Source organism: Diospyros lotus, chromosome 3, assembly GCF_014633365.1.
Source record: "Diospyros lotus cultivar Yz01 chromosome 3, ASM1463336v1, whole genome shotgun sequence".
Taxonomy (NCBI): domain Eukaryota; kingdom Viridiplantae; phylum Streptophyta; class Magnoliopsida; order Ericales; family Ebenaceae; genus Diospyros; species Diospyros lotus.
The window spans coordinates 14,180,307-14,196,705 of NC_068340.1; the positions used below are offsets into that span (position 1 = coordinate 14,180,307).

General features: G+C 39.5%; 1 protein-coding gene across 5 annotated transcripts in view; it reads left to right on the forward strand.

Annotated features, from left to right (window-relative positions):
- LOC127796694 (uncharacterized) overlaps nucleotides 1-16,399 on the forward strand; it is a 111,699-nt gene that overhangs the window by 69,584 nt on the left and 25,716 nt on the right. For all 5 annotated transcript variants that reach the window (XR_008022050.1, XR_008022051.1, XM_052328985.1 and 2 more), the window contains 5 exons: nucleotides 13,942-14,002; nucleotides 14,076-14,193; nucleotides 14,269-14,350; nucleotides 14,500-14,572; nucleotides 14,642-14,703. Coding sequence is in view for 3 of the 5 variants with exons in the window: in XM_052328985.1 (XP_052184945.1) it covers nucleotides 13,942-14,002; nucleotides 14,076-14,193; nucleotides 14,269-14,350; nucleotides 14,500-14,572; nucleotides 14,642-14,703 (396 nt within the window). In the remaining 2 variants the exon portion in view is untranslated. The remainder of the gene's footprint in view (nucleotides 1-13,941; nucleotides 14,003-14,075; nucleotides 14,194-14,268; nucleotides 14,351-14,499; nucleotides 14,573-14,641; nucleotides 14,704-16,399) is intronic.

A 16,399-nucleotide genomic window follows, 5' to 3' on the forward strand; every position in this document is an offset into this window, starting at 1 on the left:
AAAAACAAAATGTGGTGGCTTGAAGTAGTGCAGAAGCAGAGTTCAGAGCTGTTGCTCATGGAATTTGTGAGGGAATGTGGATAAAAAGGATACTTGAAGAACTGAAGTTTTTTCAGTCGAAACCAATAAAAGTCTATTGTGACAACAAGGCTGCCATCTCTATTTCTCATAATCCGGTGTTACATGATCGTACAAAACATATAGAAGTGGATAAACATTTCATCAAGGAGAAGCTCGATGCTGGAATAATATGCATGCCATATCTTCCAACAACTGAATAAATTGCTGATGTTCTAACTAAGGGTCTTCACAAGAAGCAATTTGATAAACTTATTGGCAAGCTAGCTATGGAAGACATCTACAAGCCAGCTTGAGGGGAGTGCTAGAAATATGCTAAAATTAAGGGAGATTTGACTTTGATCCTAGAATATTCTAGGATTTATGTTTTATGTAAATATTATGTAAATATAGTAAGTAAAAAATGTAAATTAGGATGCTGTTTATATTTAGTTTATTTCTTTCCTTCTTTGTTCATAATCCTCTCTTTAAAAGAGGATGTTGTTCTTGCTTATTTGTGTCAATCAAGCTAAATTATCCTTGATTAGTTCTAAGAAACACCCATTAACATCTCACTGCCTTTTTTCTAAAAGTTAATTTAATCAAATTCCATGTATTATATTTTATAAAGGGCCTTTATTTCATCTAGCTTTTCCTACTTCTACTTTGAATCATCAAGTGCCTCTAATATATTTCTAGGAATAGACACAGAGGATAACTTGTAGACAAAAGAACAAAAGGAGGCTGATAAATGTCAATAGGCATAAATGTTGAAGATACACAAGATATCTTGGACATGATATGCTTGTTTGATTGGTCTTACTTTCTATAGATGTGTGATATGTATTCTAGAAGATTATATTGTTGTGATTGTATCCTAAATTAACTATATCCTAAATTGTATAGATTTCCAAATCTAGATTTGGAAACTACCCATTGTGATATGCTATGTTGTATATATTTTCATTGAACCCTTCAAGGGGAATAAGATTGAATTTTTCAGTCATTTTTGACATGGTATCAAAGCCTTAGGATGTCAATCATTGGCCTTTGTGATTTCAACTATTGTGGCCTTCACCAATATTCAATCTTCTTACATAGATGTCAAATACCAATAATACCATGCCTGATTCGATTGATTCCAGTGGTACAATGGAAGTTCTATTTGTTGGGAGTAATGGTGTAATCTCAGGAGGAGAGCTACAAAACATTCAAGCAGCCTACAGGTTAAATAGCAAGAACTACTTGAAGTGGTCTCAACTGATCCAGACTTTTTTGAAGGGTGGGAAGCTAAGTCACCTACTTGGAATCAGACCAAAGGAGAGTGATCTCATGTATGCCTCTTGGGATGAAGAGGATTCTCTAGTCATGTCTTGGCTTTGGAATTCTATGATACTGGAGATTAGTGACACAATCATGTTCTTAACGACAACCAAGGAGATTTGGGATGTGGTGAAGCTCACCTACTCCTAGGTGTATGATGTTGCTCAGATTTATGAGATCAGGACTAAAGTAGCAGCCACCAAACAACGTTCTCGGTTCATTATTGAGTATGCAAATCTATGGCAGGAATTAGACCACCATCAATGCATTTAAATGAAGTGCAGTAAAGATGCGGCTATACAAAAGAGGTTTGTTGAAAAAGACAGGACTTGTGATTTTCTTGCAGGCCTCAACATGGAGTTTGATGTAGTGAGAGTTCAAATCCTCGACAAGGAGGATTTGCCGTCTCTAAATGAGGTGATCTCTATTGTGCTTGCAGAGGAAGGACGACAAGGAGTAATGCTGGAGGGTCCTTCTACAGATGGTTCTGCCCTTGTATCCTTGAAGGATTCTACTTAGGGTAAGGGGTCTAGAGAAGAGAAGAAAGTGTTAGATTTATATAGGATGGTAAAAACTCACTGTGGTGTACCTACTGCAAAAAGCCCCAGCACACCATAGAGAAGTGTTGGAGACTCCATGGTAAGCCATCCAAGGGAGGACAACTAAAGGGCCAAGGACAAGTATGTGTGGCCAGTAGCCATCAACAACCTGAACAGAGAGTTCCAGAACAGATAGATGCAATGGAACTTAATAAGGCAGAAATTGAAACGATGAGAAGTTTGTTGGAATCACTAGAAAAGAAGACTGAGACAGGTACCTGCTCTCTCGCACTCATAGGTATCTCTTCTCCTTCTCTTACCTTCCATGCTTTAGAAAAATTTCATCATAATACCTAGATCCTTGACTCTGGAGCCACATACCACATGGCATGTTTCTCACATCAATTCATCTCTTATACTTTATGTTCAAGTTCCAAGAAAATAATTGTGAGAAGTCAGAGGTAGAACTCCAACTTAAAAACTAGCTTAATAGGTAGAGGGATCCTCCTCCTGTTAAGGCAATGTGGGATTCTCACACTCATCCTTCCCCCTATCCCCCCCCCCCACCTTAACATCGAAACTTCTCTAGTAACTAATACATGCTTAGGTGATCGAGTAGAATACTAGTCCATGACCATAACCGAGGGTAGTCCCCCAGGTGGAGGGATCCTCCTCCTTATATATAGCCCAGGTCTCCATTACTAAGGCAATGTGGGATTCTCACAATAACAATAGCTGATGGATCTTTAACCACTGTGGCTGGCTAAGGGAATGTTCTCCTAGACAAACATCTCACTCTTCAAAATGTTTTTCGTGTTCCTAAACTCTTTACTAACCTTATCTCTATTCAAAAACTCACTTTCGATGCTAATTTCCATGTCATTTTCTACCCAACTTTCTATGAATTCAGGAACAGGACACGAAGAAGATGATTGGGAGTGCCAGGGCTAGGGCTGGGGCTGGACTCTACTACCTTGAAGAATCGAGTGAGCAGGCTAATAAGAGGAAAACTTTCCTTGTGTCATTCCTTCCTCAGTCCAATAAAGATCGGTTGTGGCTTCATCACTATCGTCTTAGTCATCCCTCTTTTTTTGGTTCTTAAAATGTTGTTTCCTTCCTTATTCAAAGGTCTAGATGTTAGAGAATTTCATTGTGCTGTGTGTGAATTTGCAAAACATAAGTGAGTATCATTTCCTCTTTGTAATAAAATAAGTAGTCTTCCATTTACACTAATTCATAGTGATGTATGGGGTCCTTCTACTATTCCTAACATCTCTGGGGCATGTTGGTTCATTTCCTTTGTTGATGACTACACTCGGGTAGTTTGGTTGTACTTACTAAAAGCTAAATCTGAGGTGGGAACTATTTTTCCCATGTTTGACAACATTATTAAAACTTAGTTTGGGGTTGAGAGTAAAAGATTCAGATATGATAATGCTAAAGATTATTTTAATCAATCCTTATTTGTTTTCTTTCAATAGAAAGACATCATCCATGAATCTTCCTGCATTCATACCCCTCAGCAAAATGGAGTGGTTGATAGACAGAATGGTCATCTCTTGGTTGTTACTAGAACTCTTCTCTTCCCCTATAGTGTTCTTAAACATTATTGGGGAGAAGTAGCCTTAATATCTATATTCCTTATTAATAGGCTCCCTTCTTGAAATCTTGATTCTCAAAGTCAAATCCAACTCCTCACCAATACCTTCCTGAATTTCATGCCTCTAGCTATTTGACGCCTAAAGTGTTTGGTTGTATCATTTTTGTTCATGTTCATACTTCTAATAGAGGCAAGCTTGATTCTCGTGCCCTCAAGTGTGTTTTTATTGGGTATTCATCCACTCAAAAAGGATATAAGTGCTATCATCCTCCTACCAAAAGTCTTTATTTCAGCAGATGTTACCTTTGTTAAGGATACTCCTTATTTTGTACAGACTTATCCTTAGGCGGAGAATACATTACCAAGGATAAGGATAGGGATTTGTTGTTTCCTGACCTACCCTCTTCTTATCTTCCCTCTGTTATCTCAAAGGACTCATCAAGTATGATACTAGGGAAGCCGTCACCACTTACTTCTTGTCCACTGTAGGTCTACTCAAGGAGAAAAGCACCGGTTCCTTTACCTATGTAGGTTACAACATCTAATTCAAGTCTTGCTATTGAATTATCCATTCCTATTGACATTTCACCAGGTATTTCTCCTATTAAACCTAAAACATCAATTATGATACCTGATGCTGAACTTGAATCTTCTAATTGTGATCTCGATCTTCTTATTTCCCTTGGAAAAGGCACAAGGACCTTCACAAAACATCCCCTACATTTATTCATGTCCTATTCCAAACTGTTAGCTAGACATAAAGCTTTTCTCACTAGTCTTTACACCATTCCTATTCCCAAAACCTTTTCTGAAGCAATAGGTAATGAGAATTGGAAGATTGCCATGAAGGCTAAGATGACAGCCCTGGAGAAGAATTAAACTTGAGAATTGGTCCGGTTGCCTAAAGGGAAACATCCAGTGGGATGTAAGTGGGTATGCACTGTAATGTACAGATCAGATGGGTCCTTAGATATTTACAAAGCAAGGCTAGTGGTTAAAGGATATACACAGATTTATGGGGTAAACTATCTTGATACTTTTGCTCCAGTTGCAAAGCTAAATACAATAAGGGTGTTATTATGCTTAGTTGCTAATTTAGGTTGGCCACTGTAACAGTATGATGTTAAAAATTCTTTTTTGCATGGGGACCTGGAGGAGGAGATTTACATGGAGTTACCACCCAGTTTTGGTCTACTAACTAAGGAAAAAGTAGTGTGCAGTTTAAAGAAGGCTATGTATGGACTGAAAAAGTCCCCAAGAGCCTGGTTTGGCTGCTTTACAAAGGTTATGCTTCGTATGGGATACAAGCAAAGTCAAGGAGATCACACTTTGTTTGTACATTACTCACCTACAGGGGAGTGACAACATTATTGGTATGTGGATGACATTATTGTCACTGGTGATGATGTAAAAGGCATGGAAATGTTGAGAGAATGTCTGATCAAAGAATTTGAAATTAAAAAGCCGAGCAGATTAAAGTATTTCTTGGGAATAAAAGTGGCTCATTTGAAGGAGGGGATTTTTATCTCACAACAGAAATACATACTAGGTTTACTCACTGAAACAAGAATGTTAGGAAGTAAGGTAGTTGACACTCCAATTGAACTTAATCTCCAGTTAGGAGAGGTTCCCAAATATGGTGTGGTAGACAAATGATTCTATTAAAGACTAGTAGGGAGGCTTATTTACCTAGCACACACTCTGTCGGACATTGCTTATGCAGTGAATGTGGTCAACCAGTTCATGCACAATCCAATGGAAACTCATCTAAAAGCAGTATATAGGATCTTACACTACTTAAAGGGAACCCCCAAAAAGGGTTGTGACTTGGAGAAGTAAAAAGCAAAATGTTGTGACTCAGTCAAGTATTGAAGCAGAGTTCAAGTCAATGGCTTTAGTGATACATGAGTTATTGTGGCTTAAGATACTATTGGATGACCTTAGGATCAATTGGATAGCCCCTATAAGACTTCTACTGTGATAATAAATCAGCTTATAAGCATTGCACTCAACCTTGTTCAACATGACCAAACAAAGCATATTGAAGTGGATAGGCATTTTATTAAATTAAAAATGGATGGTGGCCTGATTTGTACCCCATTTGTATCCTCAAGTGATCAATTAGCAGATGTTTTGACAAAGGGTCTACTTGCAGCCGTGTGTCAAAGATTGATAAGCTAGATTGGAATGTATGACATTCATCCACAATATTGAGGGGGAGTGTTGAAGATACATAAGATATCTTGGACATGTTATGCTTGTTTGATTGGTCTTACTTTCTATAGATGTGTGATATGTATTCTAGAAGATTATATTGCTGTGATTGTATCCTAAATTGTATAGATTTTTAAATCTAGATTTGGAAATTGCCTATTGTGATATGCTATGTTGTATATATTTTCATTGAACCCTTCAAGGGGAATAAGATTGAATTTTTCAGTCATTTTTTACAATATAAGATGTAAAGTATATTTTTTTATCCCGTTGCTTCTGCAATATGAACATCTTGATCGTTTTTGGGTTCAAGAAGATTAGAGGCTCTATTTCAGAGTTTGAGGAATCATTACCTAAGTCATAGATGGTTGGCTGGGAGTTTCTGTGGTGACGTTACTCTTCTCATGTTTGGAGTAGACCATCAAAACTCGTGCTAGTACCATAGTTGACTTTTCAGTAGAAGCCATTTCTTCTGTAGCTAAGGATGGTGTAGGCTTGATACCTGGGATAGGTACTGGAGGAGTGGCAGAAAACTTTTTTCCCTGAATCTTCCCTGAAGAGAAGTTGTGGGAAGAAAGTGGGGTTTGGTCTTAAAACATGTGACACCCATGGGCATAGAATACTCCTGCTGGAGGATGATAGCACTTGTACACTTTTTGGATAACAAAATATCCTAGCAACAAACATTAGAGAGAACGAGGGTCCAATTTACATAGAAAAGACTACATAAGGAAAAAACTTGAATAAATAATTTCATTGATCAATTGCTTCTGTTAGAGAAGCAATTGAAAATAAAAAAAGACAAATAAATTAACACAGGTCAATCAGCAAAAATCATACCACAATTAATTATGCTAATCACAAACCTTAAAGCTATCATAATCCCACAAATTAAGGCCATCAATACACATCTGTAACAAAATTCATATAATTGGTAAATTTTCTTTTGTATGACATTTGGTGCAGAGGCATCAACTGGGTGTAGTGCTACACATTTTCCACAAGCACTCTAGACAATTCCATGTAGAATATCATGTGGGTGGCACGTGAAAATCAAGATTATGATATTGATGAGTGCCAAGGAAAAATTCACTGAAACTTTGATCGGAATTACGAAGGAAAATTGGGCATTCAAGAGGCCCTTAACTCTCATGATTGGAATTACAAAGGAAAACTAAGCATTCGAGAGGTCTTTAACTCTCCAAAAAAACTATATCCAAAATCAGCCTATTCCCCTACAATTTTCTTTGCTCTTTATATTTTCTTCTCCTCCTCCTCTAACTGAATTTGGATTTGCACCTGCTGGTTTGTTACACAAACCAGCAATTTCCAACTCTACCCCTCGACACATGGTTGGCTGTTATGCTAGCCAGCCAATTACTCTCCTATCCTTGCCCCTTGGATCGTCTTTGGTACGCCCAGTGGACCTGGGGGCCTATCATTACTCCCCCCGCCCCCAACTTTCACCTTCTCCTCAAGGTGGAAAAATGGGAATTGTTGCTAGATCAAGTGGTAAGACTCCCAAGTAGCTTAACGGTGGTAGCCCCTTCCATTGTATGAGCACCTCTAATCCTCGTAAGTTCTTTCCGGTCCCAGGTCGAACTCCAAGCACTACCTCTGGTTCTACCAGCATCTCAAGGTTTTCATTAAGCTATCAGGGAATCTCCACATTAGCTTTCAATGCCTCTCTTGCCTCCCGTTGTTGGGACACGTGGAATATGGGATGGATAGGGAAATGAGGCGACAGTATCAACTTATAAGCTACCAGGCTTACCTCCTTCTCAATTTCAAATGGACCATAATTTCGAGCAACCAACTTTTCATTTACACGAGCAGCCAATGATTTCTGACGATATGGCCTTAATTTCAAATAAACCAAGTATCTTTCTTTGTACTTCACCTCCCTTCTTTTCAAATCTGCTCATTTCTTTATCATTGCTTGTGCTCTCATCAGCTTTGCCTTCAATTCCTCAAGGATTAAATCTCTCTCAATCAATTGCTGCTCCACCATTGAAATAGCCCTTCTCAAACCTCAATAAGAGTGGTGGTTCTCGCCCATACACTACTTGAAATTGAGTCACCCTGGTATCTGTGTGGTAGGAGGTATTATACCATAATTCGGCCCAAGGCAACCACATGTACCATGCCTTCGGTTTGGAGGAAGCAAAAAAGTGTAGGTAGGTTTCCAAAGTGCAATTAAGCACCTTTGTTTGTCCATCTATTTGAGGGTGATAGGCCGTGCTTCTGTTGAGTTTGGTGCCTTGTAGTCGGAACATCTCCTCCCAAAATTTGCTCATGAAAATTTTATTTCTATCCGATACAATGGACCTTGGCATTCCATGGAGCCGCACCACTTCTTTAATAAAAATTCCTGCCACCTCACTAACTATAAACGGGTGTTTAAGGCCAATGAAATGCCCGTACTTACTAAGTCTATCCGCCACCACCAAAATTGAGTCCATCTTCCCAAATTTTGGCAATCCCTCAATGAGGTCCATAGCAATGTCGTCCCAAATTTGGTTTGGGATAGGAAGGGGCTGTAAGAGCCTCCCCCCTCGTGTTAAGGCCATATACTTAATTTGTTGGCAAACTGAGCAATCACTTACATACCAATATATGTCCCTCTTCATTCCCTACCAATAGACATTTGCCACCACCCTCTTATAAGTTTTTAAGAACCTTGAATGTCCTATACTTCCATCATGCCCCTCATGAAGTAACAACGGGATGAGAGTGGATCCCTTGGATAAATATAGCCTTCCCTTGTAAAGGAGATGGTTGTTCACCAGCTGGAAGTTAGGTTGTGAAGAAGGATCAGGTTGGAGATCTTTGATAATCCCTTGCAATCTTTAATCTGCTTCTACCTCATGGGTTAACTGATCAATTTGGACCACCTTAGGCACTGTTAAGGCCATTATTGTTGCTAGGTGGCAGATTCGTCACAGCCAATCAGCAGCTTCGTCACAGTCCATCAGCAGCTTTATTCTCCGAACTTGGCAGATATTATATGTCAAATTAGAACCCCATCAATTTCGCCATCCATTTCAAGTATTCCGAACTCACCACCCACTGTTCCATCAAGTATTTGAGACTCCTTTGATCAGTTTGAACCACAAACTTTCTGCCTAACAAGTAGTGTCTCCATTTTTGCACAACAAACACTATGGCCATTAGTTCCCTCTCATAAATAGATTTTTTCCTCCCTAACTGATTGAAAGCATGAATGAAGTAAGCAGTAGGCCTTTGCTCTTACATTAATACAACCCCCATACCTTGTCCTGAGGCATCAGATTCAATGACGAAGGGCTTCCCAAAGTCCGGCAAGGCTAAAATGGGTAAGGATACCATTTTAGCCTTAAGTTGTTGGAAGGCCTGCTCAGCTGCCACATCCCAAAATGAAATTGTTCTTCCTTAATCTCTCTGTTAGGGGCCTTGCCAACTTGCCATAATCCCTCACAAAACGTCTATAATGCCCCGTGAGCCCAAGAAACCCTCTCAATTCCTTTACTGTTATAGGAGTAGGCCAATCTAACATAGTTTGTACCTTATTTCTATCGGTTGAAACCCTTTGCTAAGATATAATATGGCCTAAATATCCAATTTCTAGCTGCCCAAACACACACTTCTTCTTGTTGGCAAAATGCTGGTTGTCCGCTAGTACCTTTAAGACACAACGTAAATGTTGTTCAAAATTCTTGCTATACACCAATATGTCATCGAAAAATACCAACACAAAACGCCTCAAATATTCTTTGAAAATATCATTCATCAACGATTGGAAGGTGGCTAGCGCATTCGTCAGCCTGAATGGCATTACAAGAAACTCGTAATGCCCTTCACGAGTCCTGAAAGCGGTATTGGGAACATCCTTAGACTTGACTCTAATCTGATGCTAACTAGATTTCAAATCAAGCTTGGAAAAGACCATGGTACCGTGCAACTCATCAAGTAACTCCTATGTCACGGGAATGGGAAATTTGTCAGGAATAATGACCTTGTTCAAAGCCCTATAGTCCACACAAAAACTCCACCCTCCATCCTTCTTCTTTACCAACAACACCAAACTAGAGAATGGGTTAGAACTAGGCTGAACAATTCCAGTAGCCAACATCTCTCCCACCAACTTCTCAATTTCATTTTTTTTTTTTTGTAAATAAGTGTAGCGGTAAAGCCTTACACTAACTGGTGTGGTTCCCGAAACTAGATTTATGGCATAATCCTTCCTCCTGCAAGGTGGCAGCCCCTCCGGTGTAGAAAAACGCTCTCAAACTCGGCCAACACTCCCCTTAGCATCAATGGAGCTTCCTTCTGATCTTCTTTAATTTCAGCTGCCAGGGTTTCCAATTCCAACAGCATTCCCTCCCCATTTTCCTTAAAGGCTTTCACCATAGCCTTTAAGGACACTAAGGTCTTGCTCAAGGTAGGGTCCCCTTGCAATGTTACTACTATGCCTCCTATTTGAAATTTCATCGCGAGGGTCTTCCAATCCACATTCATCTTTCCAACGGCTACTAGCCACTTCATTCCCAAAATTACATCCGAGCTCCCCAACACTAGAGGTAAAAAATCCTCCCCAATTTGCAGATTTTGGAGATTAAATTTCACTCCTTTGCAAATTCCAGCCCCTTGCACTGCCATTCCCGTTCCCATAATTACCCCATATCCTACTGTTTCCACCCTTGGTAAACCCAACTGTTGCACCAACTCGGTTGCTATAAAATTGCACTTTGCTCCTCCGTCAATAAGCACCACTATTGGCTGCCCCTCTATGTCCCCTTTTAACTTTACAGTTTTTGGCATAGTCAATCCAACTACAGAGTTCATTGAACGGACAGTGTCGTGATGTGTCGGGCCTCGCGTGGGCATGCTCGATCATTGGCCCGTCGTATCACGACTTTGGAAGGGATGCCGCAGGACGTGCCAAAAGCTGCCATTGGTTGCTCATGGCCGTGTATAGGTTGAACGGACAGTGTCGTGATGCGTCGGGCCTCGTGTGGGCGTACTCGATCATTGGCCCATTGTATCATGACTTTGGAAGGGATGCCGCAGGACGTGCCAAAGGCTGCCATCGATTGCTTGTGGCCGTGTATAGGTTGAACGGACAGTGTCGTGATGCGTCGGGCCTCGCGTGGGCGTGCTAGATAATTGGCCCGTCGTATCACGACTTTAGACAATGACCTCACCCCCTTGCCCTAGCTCTCCTTCTCCCTCTTCCAACATTTCTTCGTTAACTCTCGCCTCTTCTACCTCTTCATCATATATCATCATCACTTGCAGCTCTTTATTTTTGCACGTATGGCTTATAGTATATTTATCATCATAGCGAAAACATAGGCCCTTATCCCTTTTTGCCTTCCACTTTGCCTTGCTAAGTCGTTTGAAGGGCGGGTTGTCCATCTCCCATTGGCCTGTGATCGATATGGGTTGGTAGGACTGATTGTCGTTGGTTTGGAGGGAGGCTGCAAGTGTGGCAAATCCCCCCCTCGCTGGTATGTTGGAATTGGGTTTGGAATAGCCTATCTCTTGTTCAAACCCGATCCGACCACGCCTCCACGAACCACCTAATTTCGTTCCTCTATACGTTGAGCCAAATCCATCATCTTTTCCAAGCCCTCCCAGCCTCAACATGTAACGACCCATTAGAGGGCCTAAAATTTATTTAGAAATTATTTAAGTATTTGTTTAATTTTTGAGTTAAGAGAATTTGCCAAGATGGCAATTTAGAGATTTTAAATGGAAAGAATAGTATTTAAAGGCATTTAATTATTTGAAAAATAAATGCAATGGCATGAAGGTAATTCTAAAGTTCTAAATAATAATTTCCTATTATTAGGAATTATTTAATTAGAGATATTATGTAATTGGAAGAATCCATGTGTGAGAAGGTTTAGGATTGAAGTCTCCAAGTTATAATAGGAGAATGAGATATGGCTTCTAGGGCTTCTCATATAGATATATATATATAGCTTCACGTAACCCATTCTTCTTCACGCCGCTGGCAGAAGAAGAAAAGAATTAAAGAGATTGCAGTTCTATGAGTTCTCGTTAGAAGCATTCGAATCCAGTCAAGAAGATTGTAAGACAAGTATCTATCCCTGTAAACCTTTCTTATGGGATTATGTTTCAGTAATATTCTCAGTTAATCAGGATTCTTCAGTTTGTTTTCTCAGATTTTTACAGTCAGTATATATATATATATATATATGCACAAGCAGTGAGTGCAAGTGAGATATACATTTTTCTTTGCATTGATTCTTCAAGATATGATCTTTGATTCATCCTTATGTTGTTTTATATCGATTGGGATTCGTTTTCCCAAGATTTTATTCAGAATGGTGTAGAATCATTAAGTTTTGTTTCAAATTTTTGTCTCTGTGAGCGTTCATTTCGGTCAAATTAATATGCAGATATCCGGTTGGCCGAGGTGCATATTCGAATGGGTTGAGGGCATCTGGATGGCTTTTAGTTCTCTATGAATGGTATCTGGATGGCCCTTGGGGCATATCTGGATAGCCTTGTTGTATCTGGATACCTTGTTTCTGTATCTGGATGTGTCTAGTGTTATTTGTGAGTGATATTTGGATACCTGGTATCGTATCAAATGTGTCCAATATATTGTCAGTATGATATTCAAATGGTTCTTCATACATCCATATAGGTCAAGCTCATATCCGGATGCCCTTTCCTTCTATCCGGATAGGTCCAAAATATCCGGATGCCTCCTTTCATATACGGATGCCTCTCTCACAAGTTGAATTTTATATTTGAATAGTTTCCACCCTCCACTTGGCCTTGATATTAGGCTTTAAACCATTTATGAAATGCCCTTCCAACATAGCTTCCAGCAGGTTCTCAAGGGGCAATGCCAACGTCTCGAAGCATTGGCAGTACTCCATGACGGTTCCCTTTTGTCGGAGGGCTAGGAACCGCTTCTCTACCGAGCCTTCTTGGGTGGGTCAGAAACAACGACTCAACATCTATTTAAAGTCCTCCCAATTCCTCATCCTTCGTTGCTTTTCTTCCCATTGAAACCACAAGAGTGCAACACCCTCCAAACATAGTGCTGCTGTATCCAACTTCTCAGCATCAGTTAACCCATTCACTGCAAAATATCGTTCGGCTCGGAATATTCAGTCGTCCGGATCTTCACCTTTGAAGAGGGGCGTCTGCAATCGGCGACTACGGATTTTCGGCCGCCAGACTCCATCGGAACCCCTTGCTTCAGCATGCTGCCCTCCTATTTCCAACGTCACCTCGGAATCCTGAGTGAATTCCAATGGCTGGTCTCCTATCTTCTCCTTGTTCTTCCTCTCTCGTTCCTGTTCTTCCCACCTCGCTCTCATCCATGCGAATTGCTCTAGCATGTTTGCGACATTCTTGTCCACTGATTGGACCTCACCCCTCATGGCATCAACTCCTAGTTGCATGCCTTCCATCCTCATTTCCAATTCACCCACTCAGTCTGTCAGGTTTACCATTAGGATTGGTGGTGCTCTGATACCAAAATGATGAGTACCAGGAAAAATTTAACTGAAACTTTGATTCAATTCACCAACTCCAATCGGAATTACAAAGGAAAACTGGGCATTCAAGAGGCCCTTAACTCTCCAAAAAAACTATATCCAAAATCAGCCTATCCCCCTACAATTTTCTCCGCTTTTTATATTTTCTTCTCCTCTTCGTCTAACTGAATTTGGATTCGCACCTGCTGGTTTGTGTAATTTCCAATTCTACCCCTCCACACATGGATGGCTGTTATGCTAGCTTGCCAATTTACTCTCCTATCCCTGCCCCTTGGATTGTCTTTGGTACATCCAATGGACTGGGGGCCTATCAAATATTTGAACCGATGCTGCTCTCTCGCTCTTTGTTTCAGGTCCAGGTCCACTTTAACAATAGCTAGTATACTTAATAATTTGGATGCCCCACTTTGAGGAGTACGGAAAATGCATCATACCATCCTTTGGAAGCAATTTTTGTAGAAGGCTGAGTTTATCTGACACTTGGACATGCATCAGCAGCCAATCCTGATACCTAACTCCATCTAACATAGCTTAGGTTTATTGACTATTTAGTCAAATTAATTATCTCCTACTTGGGATATCATAGATTTATCTGGTTTAACAAATGTATTCAGTTACTTAGACTCGATGCATTTTCCATTTACTCCTCCAATTGATATGGTTCTTTAATTTTAACAAAATTCAGGCAAAGGTGCTTGAGCCTCTTGGGGCAATTACTTCTGGCAGTCAATTTTTGGAGCCTGACGGTAATATTTAATCCTGAAATTAACTACAATTTTGCATTATTATGTCATAAGGATAAATCAAGTTTGATGTCAGGTTTATTCCCCAATCATATCCCAAATCCTGAGGACAAGGCAGCAATGAAAGCTATCACCCAGGCAGTTCTTGAGAACAAGTCTGATTTAGGAATTATTTTTGACACTGATGTGGACAGGTACTGTTCTTTACAAGTCATGTTCATCTATTGTTCATGTGTTGGCATTTTCCTGGCTACATGTTGTTCTCTCAGATCCGCTGCTGTGGATACCATTGGCCACGAGTTCAATCGAAATCGCCTAATTGCTTTAATGTCAGCCATTGTTCTCGAGGAAGTATGTTTCCTTTGTTTGGCTATTCATATGACTGTCTTCTTTTCATACTGAACTTGGCTTTAGTCCAATCTATCTCAGTGCAAAATAAAAACAAAATTGTATTTGTTGTGGATTGTATTCACTTGTTTTTATTTGTTTTGTTTTCTTAGCATCCAGGAACAACAATTGTCACAGATAGTGTTACTTCAGATGGATTAACAACATTTATTGAAAAGAAACTTGGTGAGATGAATAAAATTGCTTGATATACCTTTCTCGTGATAAATTCTCACAACACATGATTTCTTGCAGGAGGGAAGCACCATAGGTTCAAAAGGGGCTACAAGAATGTCATTGATGAAGCAATTCGTCTGGTACTTACTGTTATTTTCATTATTCTAATTTTCAGTAATTGCTAACTGTTATCCTTTGGCAATAATTCTTGTTCTTCATAAAACAACTTGGATTTCTTGCAGCTTTATATTATGTGTCTGCAATTCAAAGAGTAACTTTATTTAAAAATGTCTTGCCAACAACTCCTGAGGCATTACTGGAATCTCATTCCTGTGAGCATGCTTGCAACTACAACTTCAGAAAGAACCAAATAAATGAATAAGCAAAGTATCCCTTTATTGAATTTTCTTCTTTATAGACTGCTATCTGTAAACTTTGTAAATGAGATAGGCTACAAAAAAATGTATCAGCAAGTAAAGAAAAATACATGAGAGAAGAATAAAAAGAGAGTAGAGGTACAAGCAGACGGAAGAATTTTGAGAACAGTAATGCTATGTTGTTATACACAGTTCAGTTGAAATAAGCTTCTGTCTTTTATTCACTGCTTTTGTTGTTTCTTCTTCCTCGAGAAAGACAATTGTCCCAACTATGTGGATGGCCGCTATGCCCACCCCCTAATATTCTTTATATGTTATTTTGTTTTATTTATTTATTTCTGGGGGAATTTAAGTTCGATAAGATAGAAGTGTGGATGAAACAATTCTTGGACTTAGATATCAAGTTATCCCAAAAAAGGATCAATTTTTCAAAAAGAAGCAAAGATTATGGAGGACATTACTAATAGAATCAGGGCAATATGGTTAAAGTGAAGGGTGCTAAACATTTTTGGTGATCATAAAATCCTTTTAAAGCTAAAAGGGAAATTTTATTGGATTGCTATAAGACCATATCTGTTGTATGGCTTTAGAATGTTGTGCAGTTAAGTGCTAGCCTATAGCTGAGATGAGAATGTTATAGTAGATGCATGCTCATACAATAAGGACAAAATAAGAAACTCGATCATTCATGATAAGGTTGGAGTGTCACTTTCGAAAGATAAGATGCAAGAGTTAGAATTGAGATGATTTGTACATGTGATAAGACAACCAGTAGACACATTTGTTAAGTGAGTGGATGAAATGGAGGAAGTTTGTAGCAAAAGTGGGAGAGGCAGATCAAAGAAAACTTGGAGAGAAACCCTAAAAGAAATAGCTAGAGGTCTAAAATTCATGGAGCCAACCCCACCTAATGAGATTGAGGCATGTGGTGTCGTATGTATTTGTGTGGTAGAGGGTGGGGGTGGTGTGGGGTTGTGGAATGGTTTGGATATTGTTTAGCTTAGGGCTAGGTCTAGGATGAAGTATGAAAAGTTTCAATGGATTTGGGGTAAAATCTGTTACCCTTCCTCCTTGTAGGCATTAATCCTAGTATAGCACAAATGTATGCTATTGGGACAACGCTATTTGGTTTTACAAAGTAGTCCAAATTGGTAGTCCTACTGCCTGAAATCTCCAAAATGCCTTTGCATTGGTTTCCAATTTGTCCTACTTTGTAGGACTAAATATCATTATTCTTTCTATTATCTAAAGTGATTGATCAGTGTTTGTGAGTGCATCTATGTTATATCTGCACACATACACTCACATGTTCATTCAAATAGCTCTTGTGTTCTTAGGAACTCCTAATATCACCATTGAGAAGTTAATTGGTGCTAAAAATTATTTGTCCTAGTCGGCCTCTATTGAGTTATGGTTTATGAGGCAAGGCTAAGAGCAGCACTTAACCAAGAGAGTTGAT